We start from the raw sequence: 22590 nt of genomic DNA on the forward strand, positions 1-22590 counted from the left end.
AACTGTGATAAAATATGCATTTACGTATTGATTCACTTTAACTTTTTAGACAGTTAATATGCCACTGATAAATGTTAGTGACCGTGATTAGTTAAAAAATTGCTGGATCGTTATTTATTTATTTTATCATTTTCAATTTTTGGCCTGGTTTATCTCGGGAAAGATCCGAATCGCGGAAATGAGTCGGATTCTCGTCACTGTCGGGGGAGTAGATTATGTACGTAGAACCGAGGTGGTGCAGAGTAGACGGGACACAGACTCCTAATATTATTTTTTTGACAATTAACAGGTCTTCTGGGTGCATACTACAGTTTTAGGCCACTTCATTACGGGGTTCTCGGTAAATCACGATAAAAGGAGCAGTTACTCTGTAGTGAAACATTACTGGAGTTAAGGCGAGGTGTTTCTTTGGACCCGACCCGCACAGTAGACGTGCGTCATTGTGAGTAGACTAGAGATTGCGCAAGTTTGCTCATCTGACACGATGTGTACGCCAGCAACGTACGTAAAAATACGTCATCGCGCAGTACAGTGCGCTCTAGACAGGCCAGTGAGATGAGAGTCGTTAAGCAGAAATCCACATTTTAATAACAACGGGGACATGTTCAAGTCTTATATTATGCTAAGGTAAATACAAAGTCTTTATGAACAAATGACAAAAGCAAAATCTTAATTACTAAAAGACACGAGACAACTAAGACCTGTCAGCTTAGAACATACAAACATAACATCATATTCAATATTCACTTATTTATTAAAAACAGTTTTGTGATCAGTTGCAACAATTCATAATCAGAGAAGAAAGACATTTATTAAATATTTAAGGTAAACAATCTTTACACTTCTTATCCTCTTGTATGTCTCACGTTTTCTTAATATATAAGTCGCACTTAATGCTGTGCAGAAACTGCAATAATGAGAAGACAATGTATATCAACCGCAACATAATATGGAAAATACAACCAAATATGAACGCCATGAAATTTAAATATATGTATTTTTGTAGAGCTTTTATAAATCCAAGTCATTATGATGTATATGGTGAGTGCAGCTGTAGGTCATACATCAGACAGACAATGAAATCAGGCAAACAATAACAATAAAAAGAGCTCTGACAGTATTTTAAGTCAGTATCAGCATTTCAGGTCAGCATCACTTAGTTCTCTTGAAATGCATAAAGTATAAAGTCATGATTGTCAGCTGTGATTTGTGACTCCATTATTACCCGTTTTTGTATTCAAACCAGCCTTAAAACAAAAATTCATTTCATCAATTAGGACATTAAAGTATATTTTATAAACGTGCCTTAGAAAAAACATTACTGGTATGCATCTGGGGACAAGTCATAGTACTTACAGTATATATTTTATGATACGTCAGTGCAAGTTTCTTACAGTTGAAACAGAACAGACATGCATTTTGGTCTGGGATTAGGCTTAAGCCTTGTCTGCGAAGCCGGGGGCATATGTTCACAAAAGTACACTGTTAATACTGTACATCAGTAAATGTACAATGTTTGATGAAGTGTAAACTAAAGATGTATGCTCTGAGTGTGTTTTGAGATCAGTGCACAGATCATTACTGGGCAGATGATATATCAGAGTTCATCTGAAAAACATAAGATGACTTTTTAAACTAAGTAGTAATGGCCGGATATGTGACAGTTTTACACGAGTCAAAATCACAGATGACATTACTTTAACTGCTTTCAGTAGGCTGAGCCACACAATCTTTAGAAGTCAGTCATAACCATAGCACTACAAATCCCGGCTATGGAGTAGCACATCATGAACTTTAGAAGATCTGTTGCTCAAAAAGAATCTTCTGGTAGCCTTGCGGAGGAGAATGGTAGAAGTCACCGAACTGGCAATCTAGTATTGCACTATCATCAACTGTGAGGGACGAGACGAAGGCATACAAGTTCAGATGTGTTATTAAACAATAAATTCTATTTAAAAATGCAAGAATTACGAAAAGTTATCAAAAGACTTATGTTTTAGGTAATTCTTAGGCAACTCAATTTGGGGAATTATTTAAGAAAAAAGGTTGTCATCTATTTGAACACTTTATATAAAATCACATTTTGAAATAATCATGTTTTGTTGCAGCCTGAAATGAAGACAGACATAGTTTTTGTTTTATCCAGCTGTACTCAGTGCAAATTATAACATCCAAGTGAAAGATAAAACACCAACATGTCAGAGAGAGAAAAAAAAAACAGATTCGCTGAGGATAAATCCCTTGTGTCAGTATTTTATTGAACCACCTTTTGCTTTAATTACAGCCTTTAGTCTGTTGGGATATGTCTCTGTCTCTACCAACTTTGCACATCTAGACTTTGCGATATTTGCCCACTCTTCTTTGCAGAACTGCTCAAGTTCAGTCAAATTTGATGGTGAGCATTTGTGGACTAAAGTCTTCAAGCCTTCCACAGATTTTCACTGGGGTTTCAATGTTGGGCTCTGACTTGGATATGCAAGGACAGTTTTGCTCTGTACTTTGGGTCATTTTCTTCCCATTGACAACTTTCTGGCAGAGGGCAGCAGTTTTTCCTCAAGAATTTGACAGTATTTTGCCCCATCCATTTTTCCTTCTATCCTGACAAGTGCTGCAGTCCCTGCTGCAGAGAAACACCCCCATTATCTCCATTTTTTACTGTAGGAATGCTGTTATCTGGATGGTGAGCTGTATTGGATTTCGACCAGACATATTGACTGAGTTTACAAATTAGTTTTAGGAAGGGGGTGATCCTTTTTCTAATTCAGTGATTCTGTTTTTTAATTTTTTTCTGACATGTTGGTGTTATATCTTTCACTTGGATGTTATAAGTTGCACTGAGTAAATACAGCTAGATAAAACAAAAACTGTGTCTATCTTCATTTCATACTGCAAAGCAACAAAATGTGATTTTTTTAAAATGTGTGTTGGGGGGGGATTATTTTCTATACCCAGTGTAAACATTGTGCAAAACTGGAATCAAAGAACTTTAAAAGACTGATCATCTCTATGCAGTTCATCACTAACTACTAGGTAACAGAGAATACAAATCAAGGCAATTTTGTAATTGTGTTATTACGTAACAGAGCAATTCCTGTCTCAACTGCACTGGCAACCATAGAAGATGTTAGTGGTTAGTTATAGTCATCAAAAAAAAAGGAAATAATGCTGAAAAATACTTACCATAAACTACAGGATAAACAGTTCCTCTAATGCCTGATGCTGGACAGTTCATATTCTTCCCATTTAGGTACAAATTCAGCTCCACATGATCATACGTAACACCCTACACACACAAAAATGGGTGAGATACATGAAGCTTTTACACTGAAAATTAATCACTGCTTTCATGAAAATCATCAAAGCTCCTGTCAGCATACATATAAGTGCTAACAGGTTTCCAGTTTGCAGATAACCCAGTAAACTCAGTATGAAATTACAGTCAGGTGGTAAACCAAAATGATGTTGACAACAGAACACCAGTATTTAATGAGTCTGTAACAACACAGTTAAGATTCCTCGTTATTATAAGCAGCAAAACCCAAATGGAAGCATAGTCCAAAATTAAATGCTTCTCCCTTTACCAAGCACACATAGATAGATTTATTTACCAACAAATATGATTTATTTAATGCTGCTAAGACTCACCACAATGTCTCCTTCCTGCGGTAAGCTGTTTGCAGGTAATCTGTTCTTTTCTTCATTGTTGTGGTACACGGTACCATCTTGCCGGAGCACAAGGCTGTGCGGGTCTCTACCCAAAGGGATCTGGTTCAGATTTGCTTTCTGCGTTGCCACTCCTACTCCCCAGACACCTGCAAGAGCCGAAGTTCACAGCAGTCACACCTAATGACTAAAACAAAGTATCGAGCAATCTGTCTAATTTACATGTAAATGCTTTCACACATCATGTCTTACCCGTGGACTGAATCTTGAACTCAAAGTAGCTCTTGTTTTGATGGAGAGGGGCGTTTGCAATGCAACCACCAGTTCCACATATGCGCTTTCCACTCTTTACAATGACAACGTCAGTACCTGAAATATCACAGGGGAAAAAATCCAGTTTTCACATACTTAATTAACAGCATAACAGAGACCAAAATAGTTTATTACCATTTTTTTTCCTGCTTCATGACGTTCTGAAATTGTGCACTTATTCATCCTTATTCACACATGCTTTACATTTTGTGTCATTTAACTATTGTTTATTAAGTCCTCTTGCCTCGTCCCACTGAATTATATACATGTCATTACAAATTTCAAACTTAAAGAGCTGTTGATAAACTGTTATGTCAAATCTGGCAGCACTGAAATGATCATAACACTTCATCGTATGGCGAAAAAGGCTATTTTTTTTAAAAAAAAAAGAAGGACAGCCTTGTTTATCAAACTGCCAGACTCAAAATCTTTTCCATGAATATGACATGTCTGAAATGTCAGATCGCAACACTTACCCATGTGATGAGTGTCCAGCTGAACCGTGGGCATTTCCTTCAGGGTTACGTGGCCCCTGTTATTGTCTTCACAGCAGCCAAAACAGCATGAAACCAAAGCCGCCATAATAGTATTCCTTTCACAATTATACCCTTAGAGTTAAATGATGTGGTTATGTTCTATTTAGTTGTTATACGAGGTTATTTGTGCTACAAATCATGGGAGGTCATTTTTTCATTCTCCCGAGATGCTAAGCTAACAGGATATGACGTGAAGGTCCTTCTTCTTCAACGTTTAAAAGCGGCTGGCGAACCAGCGTCTGCTGCATATTTCGCCACCTACTGAAGAAGTGTGAGACCTTGATATCAGGAGAGAGAGAGAAAAATATCCTCCTATATTCTGTTATATAACATTATTGCTTTAAAAAAAATTTAATTAGCTTTATAACCTTTATAAGAACTGTTTAGTAGTACATTCTGCAAAGTTAAAGAGCTTATGCCAACAGATATTAAATCGTAGTCTTTGTCTTTCATACCAGTATTATTGATCAGCACATGCTCTGCGGCTTCTGGGAGTCCACATTTATAACACTGACCAGAATCATAAGTTTTCCAGTCATCTGAAGTGATTTGTTGAGGGCAGAATTGACCGATTCTCAGACGAGGTATTACTGTATCTTTCTTTCTGTTACCTCTAACTAAACCAACTTGTTTTGTGTATTGTGCAAATGCCGTCCTTTACATCCGCTGTCCCACCTCTCTTGCCACATATTTGTAAAAGCTGTCAAAGTTTTTTTCCTTTCACTGTTTTAAAAAATGTTATAGTTCAACGGCGACCTCTAGTGAGCAGACGACAGACTGGGACTCACTCGGCCAGAAATGAAAATCCTGTCTTCAGAGAAGTTAAACCCTTATGTCTTTCTTTCTTCCGTGGAACACAAATCGAGATGTTATGCAGAATGTCAAGCACTCACCTTCATTGCATCTTTCTCATATACTGTCTAAATGAATGGCTACCAAGACTGTTGTGTAAGAAGCCATATACGAGTCTGGCATTCGAGTGAGTAAACAATGACAAACAATTATAATTTTGGACGAATTATCCCTGTAAAGTTCCCCCAAGTTTAAAATTCTGTCATGATTCACTCACCCTCAAGTTGTTCCAAACCTGTATGAATTTCTTACAGCCACTGAACACAAAATAAGATATTTTGAAGAATGTGTGTAACCACAAAGATTATGGTAGCCATTGGTTTCCACAGTATGGGGGAAAATACTCTGGAAGTCAATGGCTACCGCATGGTTACCAGCCTTCTTCAAAATATCTTCTTTTGTGTTCAGCAGAAGAAATAAACTCATACAGGTTTGGAACAAGTGGACTTAGCGTAAATGGCAACAGAATAAAAATGTTAGTGTGAACTATCCCTTTAAACACACTGTCACTTAATCGACAGGTAATTGTTGGCCTTGTTGTGTTTGGGAGACAACGTTTACAGCAATTTGTCAACTATCAGACCATAAAGGTAACAGGAAGAAAGTTTGATACGATAGACTACTGGTTAGACTTTGACTTTATGGCATTAGGTGTACAAGTTTGAATATGTGTGCGATTATGCAGAATGTGCGAGGGATGAGGGTCGATGTGAGGCTTTTACCCTGCTCTGCGCCACTCGGTCACAGCTGTGAAGGTTTGCATAGCAACAACCTCACCGCTCAGAGTAAGGGCGGATCTATATCTGACCAACTTCTTTCAAAAACGAAAATATATCTTTACTTGTGTTCATAGGTTTTCTCGCCCTCATATCAGAGACAGGTTAAAATAAACGTTTTGAAAGACGTTTGTTTGTTACTAGTAATGCGTCACTTCGATATTAACTGTTGTCGTTTTTGAAGTTTGCTGGTGTTGAAATCTGCACAGCAACAAGCGCCATGATTGCGTTTTCTGAGTGCCCTGGTTACTGGCGCGCGCGGTTTCTATCCAATAAAAGAGCGCGTGATTGTGTTCGCAGTTCTGCGGAGGAACTGTTTTACCCAACATCCCTACTTTTCACAGGATTATCGCGTTGTTGTAAATATATATATATATATATATATATATATATATATATATATATATATTTCGACTGACATCACCTTCTTGTCCTTTGGGGTGACTAGTAAGCAGAGGTCGAGGTAAATGGACGAAAAGAAGGTAAAGTAGACAGTGTCTCATTATGTTCTTCCTGTCGACATTATATATATATTTTATATCCTATATTCTGATTTAGCTTAAGCTAGTTTAATAATTCATAAATAGACGCTGTCTTGTAATGGCGAGAGAACGTTTATATTTACTACTTTTGTACAGACTTACACTAACTTTACCGGGTTCGCCATGTTTTGATTTTGAAATCAAAATCACAAATGAGGTGATGTTATATAGCGATGTCTGTTTGCTGTTTAAATTAGTTTAGAAACAACGACGAGATGCTGAATGCACTTCTCTGCTCGCCTCTAGTCTTTCGAATGATAACAAAACCGTTATTTTCAGAACTGCCCAATCAGATTCCACCACTAACCTGCGCGTTGCTCAGCTCTGACACTCCTGATGATGTTTCTGTGGCAATTACCGGCTATGATCTCGCCTTACCTGCCAAGAATAGCTTATACAGTCTCTATTCAGTACGAAAAAAAAACCCCCGTTATGCAGCCCTTTTGGGTGCACTATGAGTTTCCGCGTCAGGAAGTGTTCAGTGCGAATTCATAAGTACAGTATTTAAGCTCTAGATGAGTTTAGGGAAGGAATAACCTCAGTGACGTGAGAAGGGAGTGAAGTGAGAGCAACAGAAAGTGACGTGGTTTCGGCTCTGTTTTCTCGGTTCGCTAATTATGTCGTCATGCATGTCATTCGACAGTATAATTTATTTCACATGTACCTGCTTTTAAACACACGTTTTATTACGTAATACGATGCAGAGGTGGATATGATATCGAAGCACTCATAATCGGTCAAGCTAGGGCACCTAGTTTCGGCTTTGGTTTATTGTTATAACGAATCATTTTATATTCAGATTCTGTAGAAAACAACAAATCCAAGAATACCAGTGGTACCAAACCTTTTTTAAACCAAAGTTTCACGATATTCAAAACAACAACAGTGTGTTACATAATCTTAATTTACCAATCAAAATGACACAAAATTTACGTTTTATGTAGCCTATGTTCTACCCTGAACAGTAAGAGTCATAGTGCATAGCTCTAGTCCACACCAATAACGTTTTTCCTTGTACAGAAGCCACCTCCGGCGATTTTTACGGCATCCTACACTGAAAATCTAAAAAGTGTTTTTTTTATTATTATTATGTTTAAATACAATCAATAACCATTAAGGACAATCAGTGCAGCTTTTCAGAGCAGTTTTAGTAATTAATGGTACGTGTAGTCAGAGTATACAAATACTAATACAATTAAGGTCTTTCTACTGACAGATATTCACTATGAAAGTGTCAAGCGGATATTGAGTAAATGCTCAACTTAAATTAGTTAATGGCCAGTTGCACGTATTTATATGTTTATTTATTTTTAGTTATTCTGAGGCTGAGTTCAACCACATTTACTGTCATGTTCCTTTTTTACTTATTTATTTTTTTGGGAGTGAGAACAACTGCCATCAGAAACGTGTGTCCCGGCGCTGCGCTTCGTCATTCAAGATAATCAGAGTTTCTTTTAATAAATTATTATTTTTCATTATTAAGGCAAGAAAATCTGCTTTTACTGAACGACCCAAAACATGACTCGTCGCCTTCATGTCCATTCTTGAGTTCTGTCATTTAAGTTCAGGTTCAGGTTAATTCAAAAGCGAATCAGGGTGTGGCTAGATATTGTAAGTTAGTAACTTCAGTTAGTAACTTCAGAATCAAATCAATTAAATTTGAGCTAAAATTTAGGTTTGTCTCAGTTATTTTTGGTCATTCGTAGGCTATCCCTTGAGGCAACAAGGCCAACTCAGTGTTTCAAGTCGAAGCGCCCTTAAAAGTTTTATATAGATTCGCATTTTTATCTTTCATTCGCTTATTTGACAGATTTTTGTACAATTGATCCAGATGAACGCAACATTTTCTTAGTCTTGGCCTGAGGCTGGACACGATTTGAAGGATGGTTTCATTAGTATCAGCAGAGAGAGTGTAAATATACTTGATATTAACGACCCCTACCAAGGGCAAGAGACGCGATAATCAAAGCAAACAGCGAAAAGTACCAAAATGAGCCGATCTAGAAGAGTTTCTGTCAGCACCCCTACCCTTAATATTAACCTAAAAGAAACGGGGGCGATCTGAAAACTTCAAACCATTTAAAGTTTCCCAGAAGATGGCGATGCTGCGTAATTCAAAATGTGTAAATAAAGATGGAAGGTACATTACTGATATGATGATGCTCAACACTGTAATACGAGACATTTTATAACTGTTTTCTACGATGTGCTTTAATAGTAAACAGCAACTGCTCATTATAGTCTAGATATTTTTATTAGAGTTTGGTGTGAGAAATGAATGTGGTAGAGTTATGTATTGGGCAGAAACTGCAGAGTTCGCTCATAACCTGACTCTGTAAAATTAATTTGCCTTGATGCAATCGCTGATTTTAATGTTTGTTTTTTTATTTTACTTTATTGCATTTTTGCATGTACATAAATTGTTTAAATTCATTTAAACAAATTACATAAACGGCTTATTTGATGTTTTATTTTATATATTTTTTTTAATTTTTTTAAGAAAATATATATATTGGTTTTATTTTGTTTTATCACATTTCATGTCAACGGTTCTCAGATCAGACACATTTCATTCATACGTATGCGAATGTGCGAAAAAACTGCGTTCAAGTTTGGTGAACTCTGACCTGCGAATTCAGCATCACGTGAAAAGCGTTCAGTAGAAACACCGGCATTTAAGGACAGTAGCCATGTTATTTTCAGTCAGGCGATTATAAAAATAAAAAATCTGCTTGTGGAGTTGGAAACAGGAACCTGATGAGGAATCCCGAGAGAGCAGACAGGCCGCCCGCAAAAGGACGTACAAGCACAATCCGACCGTTACCTGCTCCCGCCTAACTCCGAAAAAATTTCGCAGTTCAAAGTCGACGGTCAATACTGGAGGATTCGCTAGTGCTTTGACTCCAATATTTACGTGCTGCTACAGCCAGGCGGCCAGTCAGTCAGTCAGTCAGTCACACGGCCAAGTTCAGGAGGCTCGCAGGCACACGTAGTCTTGCTGCTGTTGTTGTCTTCGCCTACTAGACCTTTCTCTTCTGTCTTTTCACCCGTCTGAATCTGAAGTGCACGTCTGTCCTGTCGTTCTTGCCGCAGCACAGTACGGCCTGCACCCCCGTTATAACTCACAAACCATTCTGTGCTGCTACAGTACCGACAGGCCCCGCACAGAGCGCGCGCACACGCACTCACGCGAGGCGCGCGCCCACACAGCCGCACATACACGCTCCTCGTTTCGCAACCTGAAAACACAGGATCAATAACAAGACGATGAGTTATAAGCGTCAGTATATCTAAAAGCTCTAATGACATTTTGTCAAAATGACATCGAGGACAAAAAACAAGTAACTTGTTGAGGACGTTACAATCTACAATCAAAAATAGAGATAAAATACCAAGCGGCAGTTTTGATTAAAACGTCAGACTTTCTGAGGCTTGTGGACTTATTTCTCACTTTTGGTTTTGCTATGCAAATGCAGCAGGACATAGATAACTGATATAATCATGTATGAAGAAAAAGTGAAAATGCATTTATCTTAAAAGATTTTAGGAGTCAAGTAAAGATAATTATTTTGTTTTTGTTTCAAATGGCAACCACAAAAAATTGGCAGCTGCTCATGTCCAGTTTCAAGGTCAAATGCATTGTTTTTGATTTTTAAAGTCTGTTACATCATGAAAAGCAGTCCACAAATGCCAAAATTAAGTGAACATCTCAGTTTTTAAAGATATAAAATGTTTATTTTCAGAAATGTTTTATAATGTTACATTGTGCACCTTACACTCATTATATGACCTTAACTCTTTTTTTTTTTTTTTTTTTTTTTTTTTTTTTAAACTGTCTTCTATTTTTAACAGCACATTTCTATTCCACAGTGACGGGTGGACTTTTCTGGAGAAGTACACAGTGCTCAAAATCTTTGTGCATACTTTTAACTCTCTGGTCAGTTGTGGTAATTTGGTACCTGTTCTGAGAAAAACATATTCACGCTGTGCTTACACGACCTGCTTGTCTCTCACTGATGAAATCACTATTACCAGGTAAGTGTGCACTGTGATTATAATGTTAACTGTACCCAAACCGATATTTAGAGGAATTTGACAAAGGCAGGAAACCTTATAAAACCAGCAACTGTTAAAACATATGAACTGAATCGTATTTTCCTAAAATTATTTTCATATTCAATATAAGATTTGCAAATAGATTCATTGAGGTAATTCAGATCAGTCAAGACATGCATTTTTAAAGAGCCATATGAGTAAGCTAAATAACAAGGTTTCATACAGTTGTGTCTAAAACTATCTTTGAAATGACTGTTATGTAGGAGTGTAAGAAATAATTTACATGATGTTTGCAAAGTAATCACGCTAATAACGATAATTTCACGCATGACTAACTTTCAATATTAATCATGTTCTATTTCTGATGTAAACCCCCAGGTTTCTGTTCCATTCAGTAAACGCACACGTGCTTTTTTACCAGGTGATCCAATAGTGACAAACTTTTGGTGTAACACAAGCAAGAGGACAGGGAAGCATCTGCTGTCTATAAGGGTAAAATTACAGGTTATGAAAAGAGCCCCATGGACCTCTGGGAAAAGAAAAAAAAAAAAGTGTTCCCTGACAAAAGCCTGAAACCTCCTACATTATAATATTTACTTATGTTGTTTGCTCTGTCTGTATGTCTTTCCCTTGTTGTTTTCTATTTTTTAGGCACTTCATGAGAACATAGAACATTTTTTTGTTTTTCTTTATACTTTATGGTATTTTTCAAATTTCAAAAAATAATTCAACTGAACCATGCTTCTTATAAGCTATATAGTTAAAATGGTTCACTTACACATGGTTACACTTAGTGGTGTACTTACAGTTATTTGACTGTGTCACAGCTCAGTGTCATGCCGTGTGCTCTACATTCCTTTCCTGGAGAAAACAAAATTAAAGGGATATTTATGAAGCACAAATTCTGGCTTTTATGTTCCTTAACATAATTAAAGGTACATAAAAAAATACAAAAGTACACCATTCACATAGCATGCAGTGTTTTTATTTTTTTTTATTTTTTGACGTGTAGTTCTCTTTCACTTGTACATTATGTTAAATATTTAAATGAATGCTGCATAATCTTCTTGGAGATAAATCCTTATGTGTCATGGTTTGTGACTGTGTGTGTGTGTAAGAAAGGAAACCCACCCCCAACAAATAAGACCACGGAGAGGTGTTTTCTAAAAATTACAAAATGTGTGATAATATATATATATATATAAAAAAAAACAACAACAAAAAAAAACACACTTGTCAAATAAAAATACAAATACAAAGGACAATAAAATCAAACCAAAGGACAAACACCACAAAGTACATTTTAATAATGCCCACAACATAAATGTAATTTTAAGCAGTAGTACTAATACTTAACTTTAAGGCAACAATGTAATGTAATGCTACAAAAAAAAAAAGATGATTCATCATTTCAGCCTAATAACTGAGCAACATCAAACTAAAATGATTTTACACCAACAAATAATTTTAAAATTATAAAATTGTGACTTTCTACAGTCCTATGCTAATAGCAAATAGCAAATTCATAAAGACATAAAACTCAGTGATGGTTTTCATGAAATGTATTGTTTCAGTATTTACTGACTCACAGTGACTGAATATAATGGGGTAATAAAACCTAGAAGGGACAATGAATTCAACAACATAGAAGCCCATCAAAATTTATTTAGTTATTTTTTTGCATTCAAGTAATATACATTGAATGTTACACTTCAGTGCACACGTGTACATAAACAAAACAAAAAAACTAAATAAACAATAGTTAATAAAATAATAGTTGTGTATGAATTACCAATAGTTTGTTTGCTAACCAAAATGACACTCTGGTGATGTGAAGGGGTAAATCTGATTAGTGTATTTTTACGAGACTGCAGCTAAATGTGTTCTTCCCTGTACCTTCGTATGCCAGAAGTTAGCAGAGAAACATTCACTTCCTACCACAGAAAGGGGAAGCTGCTCCCATAATTTCACTTGCTTTTACAAGAGTAACAAGCAAAGGGGGCACGAGAGCACACGAGTGTGTGTGAAAGCACATTTAAACACACAAGATCTGCCCAATGGGACAAAATAAAACAATCCTGGAACTAAAGAAACCAAATTTGTCATTTTTAATCCCACTCAACACACTATTGACAAAAAAAAATAAAAAATTAAATAATAATAATCTTTGTGCATAATCAGTGTACTCTTGAAAACATCTGTACTTGAAATACTAGAAAACACAATATTTCATAAATTAATAAAAAATAAGTATAAATAGTGTAAATAAAAATTATTTGCTAATAGATTTCAAAACAAAGAACTGGAAACTTGGAGCTATACACAAAATATAATATTAACACTGTAAATATCAAAAAGGGGATGCTATATTGATGAACTAAATATTTTTAATCCACCATTTATTCTTCAATACACAGTTTATAAGATGTTACTGTTATATTATTTGGGCAGTCTTAAAAGGCACCGCATTTCTGATTTTCAATTAGTGCCACTGTTTTATTATTATTATTATTTATTTTGCAAGGTTCATTTGTATTTCTTTACAAAGTGTGCTTAGATGTACAGTAAAGCTTCAGATTATTTTATATTGACTTTGTACATGAAACATCACAGTACACTACAAACGCAATATACAAGTTGTTTCATATTGAATGAACTAACGTCGCAAAAACACTTCAAGCACTTTAACTGGAAGGAGTGGGTGGTGGGGGTGGGGGTGGCGGTTTCACTGGCCTAATACCTTGACAACAGCGCCAGTCCCCATAACAAGTGCATTTGCCTTGGTAACGTCAGATAGGGGCAGCCCCTGGCAGCACATGTAGTACTAAGAAGAGCTTACAATGAAGAGCTCTGCTGTTTGGCATCAGACAGCTCGACTGGCGCTGTGTTCCTCTTAGCAGATAGCTTTGTAATTGACACTCAGATCAAGATTTTCATTTCTGTGTTTTGCATCTTAATGATCATTTACAAAAGGACACACACAGATACACACCCACCAAGAATCGAGAGTCCTGTGATCTTGCTGGGCAAACAAACACACACGCAACTGAGGCCTGAGTTAGGCCCGAAAATTATGTTTCATGCCGATCGGTTTACTAGCAAGTGAGGTTATGAAATCAAAAGCCCCCGCCCCAAATGTTACTGACATTCAGGTTTCATGATAATAACACAGCCAAGTGACTCTTCTTATTTTTTCCCTTCAAGCTACTACTTGAAACTACATCAACCAACTTCTTTGAATCCTAAAGGCCTTTCTTTAACTTTGTGGCAAGAGGCACGTTGAAGTGAACTAACACAAAGAGGGGGGAAAAACACAGCAGAAACCTCGAACTCATTTTGGGACCAGTTCTGCTATCGCATTTAATTCAAAGTCACAATACAATATTTACAATTATGTTTAAAGCAAAGAGACACTGATATAAAAATTAGCTAGAACAGTACAGGCCTGTTATATTATCTACAGGAGCTGCTGCTACTAAAAAGATGAAAATGTGGTGCCATTGAAGTCAATATCATCACACTATTTGAAATTCCACAATATTATTCAGTTCAGAATCAACATGGATAATATAACCCATGATGGTGCCTCAATTCATGCGCAGCACAAAAACAATGAACAATATATATATATATATTTTTTTTTTCACACAGTATACTAAATGCTATTCAGGGTGTAAGACATAGGGCATTATCTTATTGCTAAGGTTTAAAAAACCTCCACTTGAGTGTAAGCCCATAGACAAAGCTGTTCCACCACACACATACATATACATATACATATACATATACATATACATATATATATATATCTATCTATATATATATATATTTTTTTCTTCATTTTTTTGGCATCCAAATTAAGAGGAACAAATACTGATTAGAGAAAAATCATCAAGATAAGTCACAGGCCCTGCATGTACAGAGTTTTTCATATGGTGTGGGACGGGGAGCTGAGTCAAATGCAATATTACATAACCATTAAAATAAGGCACAAAATGCATTAAACACTGGGCATATAACAGGGACCAACAGGGTCAGTGGTCTTTGCTGTATGTGACACACACAGCTACTACAGATCACACATATATGAGGGCTTCCATTTGGATTTGGGCCAAGAGGTTACAAGTGTGTATTATAATATTATATAGTGGGAATGACACTTGCAATACACATCATAATGAACTAGTACAAGTCATAATTAACTATTATGATTGTGATGAGTGTCACGGTCACAGAGACACGAGAGAACAAGCTAACGCCCACTAAGATCAAAGGTTAGCAAAATTTGGAAAATTTCTTCTTTGTAGCAAATTTGTTGTAACAGTGTGAAAATGCAGCTGGACCTTGAAAGGGTAGATTCAAGTAGAAAAGTGTAGGAAGAGTGTTTTACAAAATATAACATTGTTGATAATATGTAACTATCTGCTTTTAATAAAATTACTTATAACAATACAATCTTTGGCCTTGAGGATATTTTTTAATATTAGTGAATGCTAATTAAAATTAAAATCAGGATCTAAAAGTGCTAAAAAAAAAAATTGTGTGGAATGTTACTTTTTTTCTTGTGAGAAGTCACCTCTTGTTATTGAACACCTTGTCTGTAAATTAACTAAATAAATATAGGACTGTCCCAAACTCTGTTCTGCTTGTAAAAATAAAACTAAATACATTAATATTTCAAACTGAGTGGCTGGCTGAGAATGTGCATTAATTTAGGCCTTGTTGGCATGCTTGTGTCATTGTCCATCGTACTTTAACACACATCAGCCAACATCTCGAGTGGTTGATATCAAAGAAACACAAGCCCCGTATAATGCTGTAAACATTAGTCCTAACCTGAAGACAAACTCTATGTAAAGTGGTCGAAGTGGGTCATCGTCATAATGTCCAGCCTCGTTCACAAAAGACCACTAAGGGATCACCTCAACCACAATTACACACTGACATGAAAATATAAATACACTCACACACACACACACACACACACACACACACACACACACACACACACACACACACACGGCAGGGAAAGTATTTTTAATCCTCCTCACACAGACAAGCTACAAGTGTGACAATGAAATATCTGTGCAAAATCTGCAAGTTATTGTATTTTGTTTTGGGGGGTTTTTTGTATGTTTTTATTTACAAATAATTACTCATATTTATTTCTTTGTATAGGACGTGAATGAAGAGACTGAATAGTTGTTGTGGCTGGACAAGCAGTAATTGAGGCATGTCACCATGACAATATCTGTTTTATACATTCCTTATATTCCTTTTCTAGCTGACTGGAAGCCTTATCACTGTGTTAAAATATTACTGTTGCTTTATATTAAAAGATATATGTTCAACTGTCATTTTTTAATTAATTTTTAATAAATGAAAGTTTTGAGTGAATGTGTGTGTGTACAATGTGTTGAATATGTAAGTAGCCAATTTTAATAAGTAACAATTACCAGTTTTACAATAAAATCCACAGTAAAATCATACTATAATTATAAAGACTTTACATAGTAATCATATTTATATAATTATGTACAGATACTAACAGATATGAGGAATTCCCATGATTTGTGCCCACTATTTTTTTTTTTTTGTGAAAACATGTTTATGATTGGTGAGCAAGCTTTTACACTGCAACTTTGAATGACTAGGCCTACATTAAAACACTGATATATTAATTTGCAATAAAAAGTCCACTACTGCTCTACATAAGAAAATGATAACTGCTTAAATATAAAAGTTTATTTTAAAAACTTTTCAGAACTATTAATATTTTTTCCAATAATTCAGGTAAACTGCAATACATTGCATTAAGTGAAGAAAAATCCACTCAAAAGTCATTCAAGGCAACAATATTGTCCTTCTGACACAATGTAGAGCAATAACCAAAGAAATATCAACTCTGACTCTTATTTAAGTCACACTTGGCCTCAAAAATAGTTACAGAGTGAGTGGACAACTTACACTACATTAAAGTCTGACAAAACAAAATTACACTTTTGACAATTGTCTACAGCTGTTTGATTTAAACAGCTACAGAAAGCAAGCTGTGGACCAATAATGCCAATGGCTTTTTTTCTTTTTTAAATAAAGGTCTGTGTGACTTAAAAATATATTTAAAACAATTATCTCTTGTATACTTTAGGTTAAAGTTGTCTGATGACTTGTTTGCCTATGCCATAACTGTATCAAGAATTACCAATATTAGAAACCATGCAGGAAAAAAAGTCATAACTTTGAATCTCCAGGTGCAGCACGCCCTCCATGCCACACACACAACACAGACTGAATGTGAGGAGAGGAACACACACCTCAGCAATTCTGCATCCGACATGCTTACTTTCCCATCCAGTTGCATACAAAAACTGCACAAAAAGTTACTTATTGTTTCAAAAATGGAAACACAGCCTCTGACACCCATCAATGAAGCTGAAAAAATGTAAGTGGTGCTACTGAAAACTAATAATAAACGTAGCAAGTAACTGACTTTTAAAAAAATCAGATATCTATTAAAGTTCAGGACAGAATAAACGTTTTTTTTATTATTATTATTTTGTTAATAATAGAAGCAAAACTCGTGCGTAAATCCATCAACTTGCACAAATATGTGAAACTGCCCTGCTTGTAACCATACTGCTGAACTCAAATGCACATTTCCAAGAAAAGCTGAAAAGCAAGAATCTCTTTTTCTCCTGCAGACCAAACGCGTCCTCTGCCCTCCAGCTCTAGATGCACAACACATTTCACTTTTATTCCAACTGAGCACAACGACACTCGAAGATTTCTAATATCCAAGTAGTAACGTCAGCACAAGACTACCTCACGTGTAAATAGTGTCAGTTTTTATAAGTTACATAAACACCACAGCTGCCCATTCAGTCTAATTGTAACATATTACATTGTGACGTCTCAATCAAGAGCGTTACATTGTGACAGCGTCATCTTACAATAATTTAAAAAAAAAAACTTTTTTTTTAAAATCAGTATAGGCTTTCGTGCTTGCACTTATAAATGGCGCAAAGTATTTACCCTAAAAACAATGCTTCAAGACAACGTGGTCTAAAAAAAACAATTTACAATAAGTCACCTATTTTATGTCAAGCTCGACGAATAAACAGTTTCAAACGTCTTACCGGCTAAAGTGCTTGATGTCTCCTGTAAGATGTGAGTTCAGTGTCTGCTGCAGCACAGACTCGGACTGAACTGCGTGTATCTGCGCCAGCGGCTCGTCCGTTACTCCCGCTCAAAAAGCGACGTGAAAAAGCACCAAAATGACACAACCTTCACCACCGCCGCGCCGAATCCCAATCCTAAGACCCTCTGGTATTTTCCAGAATTTTTCTATATTTTTCCCCGCATCGAGGGTTATTTTTATGTATTATTTTTTATAAAATCGCATGTTTTCCATATTACGCAGCTGAGCGATAGCCCCCTTTTCTCCTTCGGCTCCTCGATCGGCTCGTATTGGTCACTTCTGTGCTCGTCGACACCAGATCCCAGCCGTTTTTTCCCTCTAAACGTGGTCCGCCCGTGCTGTTTTTCCCACATTCAGATAACAAGTCTGATGTTTAAGACGAAGCGTCGCGCGCACTGTCCCTCTCTGCGCGCGCGCTCGGCGTTGATGTGATGTTATCGCCGCTCACTCGAAAATGGCGCCGAAAGTGACTCTCCTCATTCAAATCTGTAAGAGCCGCCCCCAGCTCGCGTGTGCATGCCGGGAACATGGACTTGGAGAGCGGTTTTGAAGGTGGGAGATTAGAAAGATTTTACTGAAAGAAACATTTTTTCCATCACCGTTGAAAAGGACACGAAACAATCTTACAATATTCTGTGAAACTGTGTGTTAAAAGACGTGCATGTGTTTAAAGGAGAAGAATCCTCTGCCAATTGAGGGGAGGCACCCAAATCTGGACAGATAAGCAGCCTCGTGAAATAAAAAGTAGCCTTTGGCTATCTAATGTTTGTTATTTAAGCTATTTCCTCGACTACTTCCCTTCCAGCTCCCTATAGAGAAACTCATGTAAGGTGTTCTTCTGTATACGCCCTATGCAAACTGATAGCTCAGTCTCAGTGGTGCTGTAAAATATCCATTCTGCTCAGAAAGAGAGGGTGATATGACCTGGTTTTTCCTCAGCAACTGCTTTGTGACACACTTGAAAGCCCAAATCTTAATACTGCCCACTTATCCAAACACAGATACTCTGTAGTAGATACCAGCACAAGATTTAACCCATTTCTTCTAGTTTGGGTGATTAATTATTAACATTCATATGCAGCAATATCAAGGCTCTAATAAGCTGACCAAACCTATGGCACCTTGCTGCCAATAGATACTAATAATCCACATTTTATATTTGTATATAATAGATGTCAGAATCAACTTTATCATGGACCTCAACTTTGTTATTGTTAGATTGCATATTACAGGGCTGTGTAATCAGCTAAAAGATGCTGAGCTAATACAGCATGAATTACAGTCAAATACATGAAGCATGACGCTTCTGGGAGCATATATGAATAATAACCAAATGCACACTTTCAAAGTCCCTTATACATATAGAGCCATACAACAAATGCAGCCCTATATTTAAGGCCGTCTCACACATTTTATCCACATCACTACTGACTAATTTCTGACTTCATGACTCCTGCATCATCTCATAATGCAAGTGTAACAACAAGGTTCCTACCGAAGTTTTACACACTCTATTCATAGTTTGATTCTCTGAATCAAATTAAACTTTCTGCCTTCACATTTCACCTCAAACAACTCTTGAAATAGACACACACTGCAAAGCTGCAAACTACATTCAATACGTTCAGTGAAAGATACAGAATGATAATTTGATTAACTCGTTCTTTGATTTTTCTGTTGGTGTGTGGAGCATATATCTGTCTTGTCTTTAAATAGATGTGTGGTTTTATTTAGCAGTTTGATGGAAATTAATGTTACGAGTTGAAGATGATATCAGTGTAAAATAAAAAATAAGCTGGAAATTTGCTGAGTCAGCAAAGTAGGCTTTGGCAGACTACAATTGTTGGATATCTGAAAGTAGAAAAGCTGTGTTTTGTTGTATGCAGTATCTGATAAAGTTCCTTTATATTAAATCCTTGACCTGTTGGATTACTCATATATGATGATAAACTCTAACCATAAAAAAATAATAATAATTAAACATGCCTTTCTGTTTTTCAGATTCATGATCCTAACATTTTAGTAATTAGCTGTGTACTAGTAAGGACAAATACGTGTGCCGTGCACACAGTGCCCTTCAGAGCTTTTTTTTTTTTTTTTGTAGGGGTGTGAAAATAGGGGCAATTGTAAGGGGTGAACTTGAGTGTGTGTGTTTATGAAAGGGTTTTGTTCTCTCATTGAAGGGTCTCGGACCCCCAACCCACCCCAAAGCTGTCTGAGGCAGCTGCACCCATGATCTCTTTAGTATGAGGGAGGGGGTGGGAGCATGTGAGGGGACAGCCCCCCCTTTTACAGAGGCCAGAGCCTACACACTTAAGTAACAACATCCATCAAAAGCCAATAGATGTCTGCAAGTCAAGTCTGAGAATAAAACAGCAACCTTTGACCCCTGTTAAGTGGACCGGCCTAACAAGACACAGCCACTGACTCATGCTGGTTTGTTTGGTTTAAGTTCATTTATTAGTGACCCAAAGCAGGAGAGATCTTACTAAAGTGAATGGTCTCTTATTACACGGTTTTACAATACAAAAACCCTCTAATTAAATGCCTTATATAATATAGAATAGGCTCAAAGTATGAACAAAAAATAGATTAAAATAGGTCAGGTTATATTGCTAAAATATTTGACATCACCTCGCAGAAACACACTTTATCTGAAATTTAGTTTCTGGCATTATAGCCTATAAAATGTATACTCCATATAATGGAGTGCACTGGCAATACAATTTCAGTAAATTTAACATCATTACATTTACATTTACATTTAGTCATTTAGCAGACGCTTTTATCCAAAGCATCATGTATTTAGTATGTTGTATGACATAAGACTGAAATTCATTCAGTGATTATATGTAGTGATTTTATGTGATAGTGAGCTGTCTTGACTTTGTAGCGAGTCATTACATGATATTTCATCGACCCTGTCTAAACATATGACTTAGCCTACCACTGTCTATAATTATGGGATTTTATGAAGAGTACCAGCACAAAATTACACGTTTTAACAGAGATAATGAACTGATCAATGCAAACAACCTCTCTGAATAGCTGAAGTCATAATATATGAGTTCATTACTTCTTTTTAAGTTAGCTTGGGTTGCGGAAACGTTTTGATCATTTGGACCACACAATAGCTACATCAACGCCATTATTACTAACCATTTACGAGCATCTAAAAACATTTTAACATAGAATGTTAAGCATTGCTCTGCTTGTGACAGTGAAAGGGAGGCGACTGTGCAGAGACAGATGGACAGACACAACAGAAAGAGCAGCCGCTTCAGCGGTACGAACTCAAATCTAACCGGAAGTCCCGCCCCTCAGCAGCGTTAACTTCGATGATGTAACCCCTGTCCAAATTTAGAATGTTGTTGATGCCTCAGAAGTTTCTCCTCTGGCTGAGAGCGCTGTCTATCACTCGACGTCACGGCTATGCTGTTATTATTGTAAACAGTCAACCCGTTCTTTTACTGTCGTCCTCCACCTCACGAAATTCTCCCCCGGTCCTTTGTTCGCAAACTATCGGATCGGCATTTACAGCAATAGCGCAGGCATCGTTTGGTTGCTGAAATGAACGCGCCTGTTTATTCTCAGCTGTAAGAATGAGCAACATGTGAGAATATATCGGTTTTGAGACACACACCACATCCTCGTATAATTTTGGAGCGGCGGAATGAAAGCGGAATGCAGCTTCAGCGTAGTTGAACATAATAAAACCCGGCACTTCACTGCTTGGCGTTCACTACAGCTTTTAGTGCTCGATGATGTGTGTATGCATACGCGCTCGAGCCGCTCTTTTGTCATGCTATTCAACCTTAGCGATTGCACGAAATTAATTAATCGTGGAAAGTGTCATTGACATTAGGCGACTTCTACTTTAATCCCACCCCCCACGAGAGCGCGTGCATCGCCTTTTGTTGAAACCCTTCACGAAACACAAATAAACATTAATTTAAAAAAACTAGCGCCTTTCTTTTCCGTCCTAATAATAACAAATGTGCGACCCGCGGTTGTTTACCACCTCCGCTCATGCATATGTGAATTTTAGATAAGCCCGATAATGAATCGTAAACAACACAGCAACTTTCGTCCTCAGACATTTAAATCGCACAGCCAATACAATAGATAACACACTGTGAATGGCAACTGCACAATAAAGCTTCGCTCCGTCGTATTTCCTCTAATGAACCAAGGGAGCGCGAGCGGAGCTGGAGAGACTGGATATGGGAAAGAAAAGGCTGGTTTATGATACTTACTTCAGGCTTGGAATAACCTGGGAAAGTGCAAATCCCTTTTACGTGTAGCCTACGTCGAGACAGAGAAGCTGTGGGAAATATATTCCGGTAGAATGCCGGACCCATCAGTATGTCACTGAAGCCCTCTATTATTGCAATTACGCCAAGCTTCAAGGAAGTTGTCCTTTTGTTCCAGCATTTATACATTGCGTCAATGTTGCGAAAAGAGGAGGCGGAGCGGTGGCACTTGGAGTACGAGAGAGAGGGAGAGAGAGAGAGAGAGAGAGAGAGAGAGAAGAATCGAGCACACGACCTTATGTACACAAAACCCAGACCCTCCACCCTATAACAAAATCAACGGGATCAGATGCGATCACGTGTCCCCCCTCACTGCACAGCTCGACTCATTCGGGGCTAGAT

The 22590-nt window shown here is 37.0% G+C and overlaps 1 protein-coding gene and 2 long non-coding RNA genes across 4 annotated transcripts; 1 reads left to right on the forward strand and 2 right to left on the reverse strand.

Moving 5' to 3' along the window:
- Window positions 1-735: 735 nt before the first annotated feature.
- LOC109095878 (SPRY domain-containing protein 7-like) lies at window positions 736-5709 on the reverse strand. Its single transcript, XM_019109559.2, has 5 exons — window positions 4452-5709; window positions 3916-4032; window positions 3646-3812; window positions 3181-3283; window positions 736-1892 (listed from the first exon to the last, which is right to left on the reverse strand). The coding sequence occupies exons 1-5, from the start codon at window positions 4555-4557 to the stop codon at window positions 1795-1797; spliced, it is 591 nt and encodes a 196-aa protein (XP_018965104.1). The 5' UTR covers window positions 4558-5709; the 3' UTR covers window positions 736-1794.
- A 655-nt stretch (window positions 5710-6364) lies between these two features.
- On the forward strand, window positions 6365-11933 carry LOC122145756. The gene is made up of 3 exons (XR_006160552.1): window positions 6365-6621; window positions 10552-10716; window positions 11159-11933. It is a non-coding gene; the product is annotated as an uncharacterized LOC122145756 (long non-coding RNA).
- Window positions 9555-22325, reverse strand: LOC109095937. 2 transcript variants are annotated; one of them, XR_006160557.1, is made up of 3 exons: window positions 22192-22325; window positions 11544-11598; window positions 9555-9920 (listed from the first exon to the last, which is right to left on the reverse strand). It is a non-coding gene; the product is annotated as an uncharacterized LOC109095937 (long non-coding RNA). The 2 variants fall into 2 exon arrangements; XR_006160560.1 differs by lacking the exon at window positions 22192-22325 and adding an exon at window positions 17874-22185.
- Window positions 22326-22590: the final 265 nt, after the last annotated feature.

Source organism: Cyprinus carpio, chromosome A1 (assembly GCF_018340385.1).
Source record: "Cyprinus carpio isolate SPL01 chromosome A1, ASM1834038v1, whole genome shotgun sequence".
NCBI classification, from domain to species: Eukaryota; Metazoa; Chordata; class Actinopteri; order Cypriniformes; family Cyprinidae; genus Cyprinus; species Cyprinus carpio.

Excerpts from the sequence above, each read along its gene's own strand:
- LOC109095878 (XM_019109559.2), bottom strand. The coding sequence starts at position 4,557 with ATGGCGGCTTTGGTTTCATGCTGTTTTGGCTGCTGTGAAGACAATAAC. Across the intron at positions 4,033-4,451 it reads GCTGGACACTCATCACATGG|GTACTGACGTTGTCATTGTA; the intron begins GTAAGTGTTGCG and ends GTGATATTTCAG. Across the intron at positions 3,284-3,645 it reads CGCAGGAAGGAGACATTGTG|GGTGTTACGTATGATCATGT; the intron begins GTGAGTCTTAGC and ends TTGTGTGTGTAG.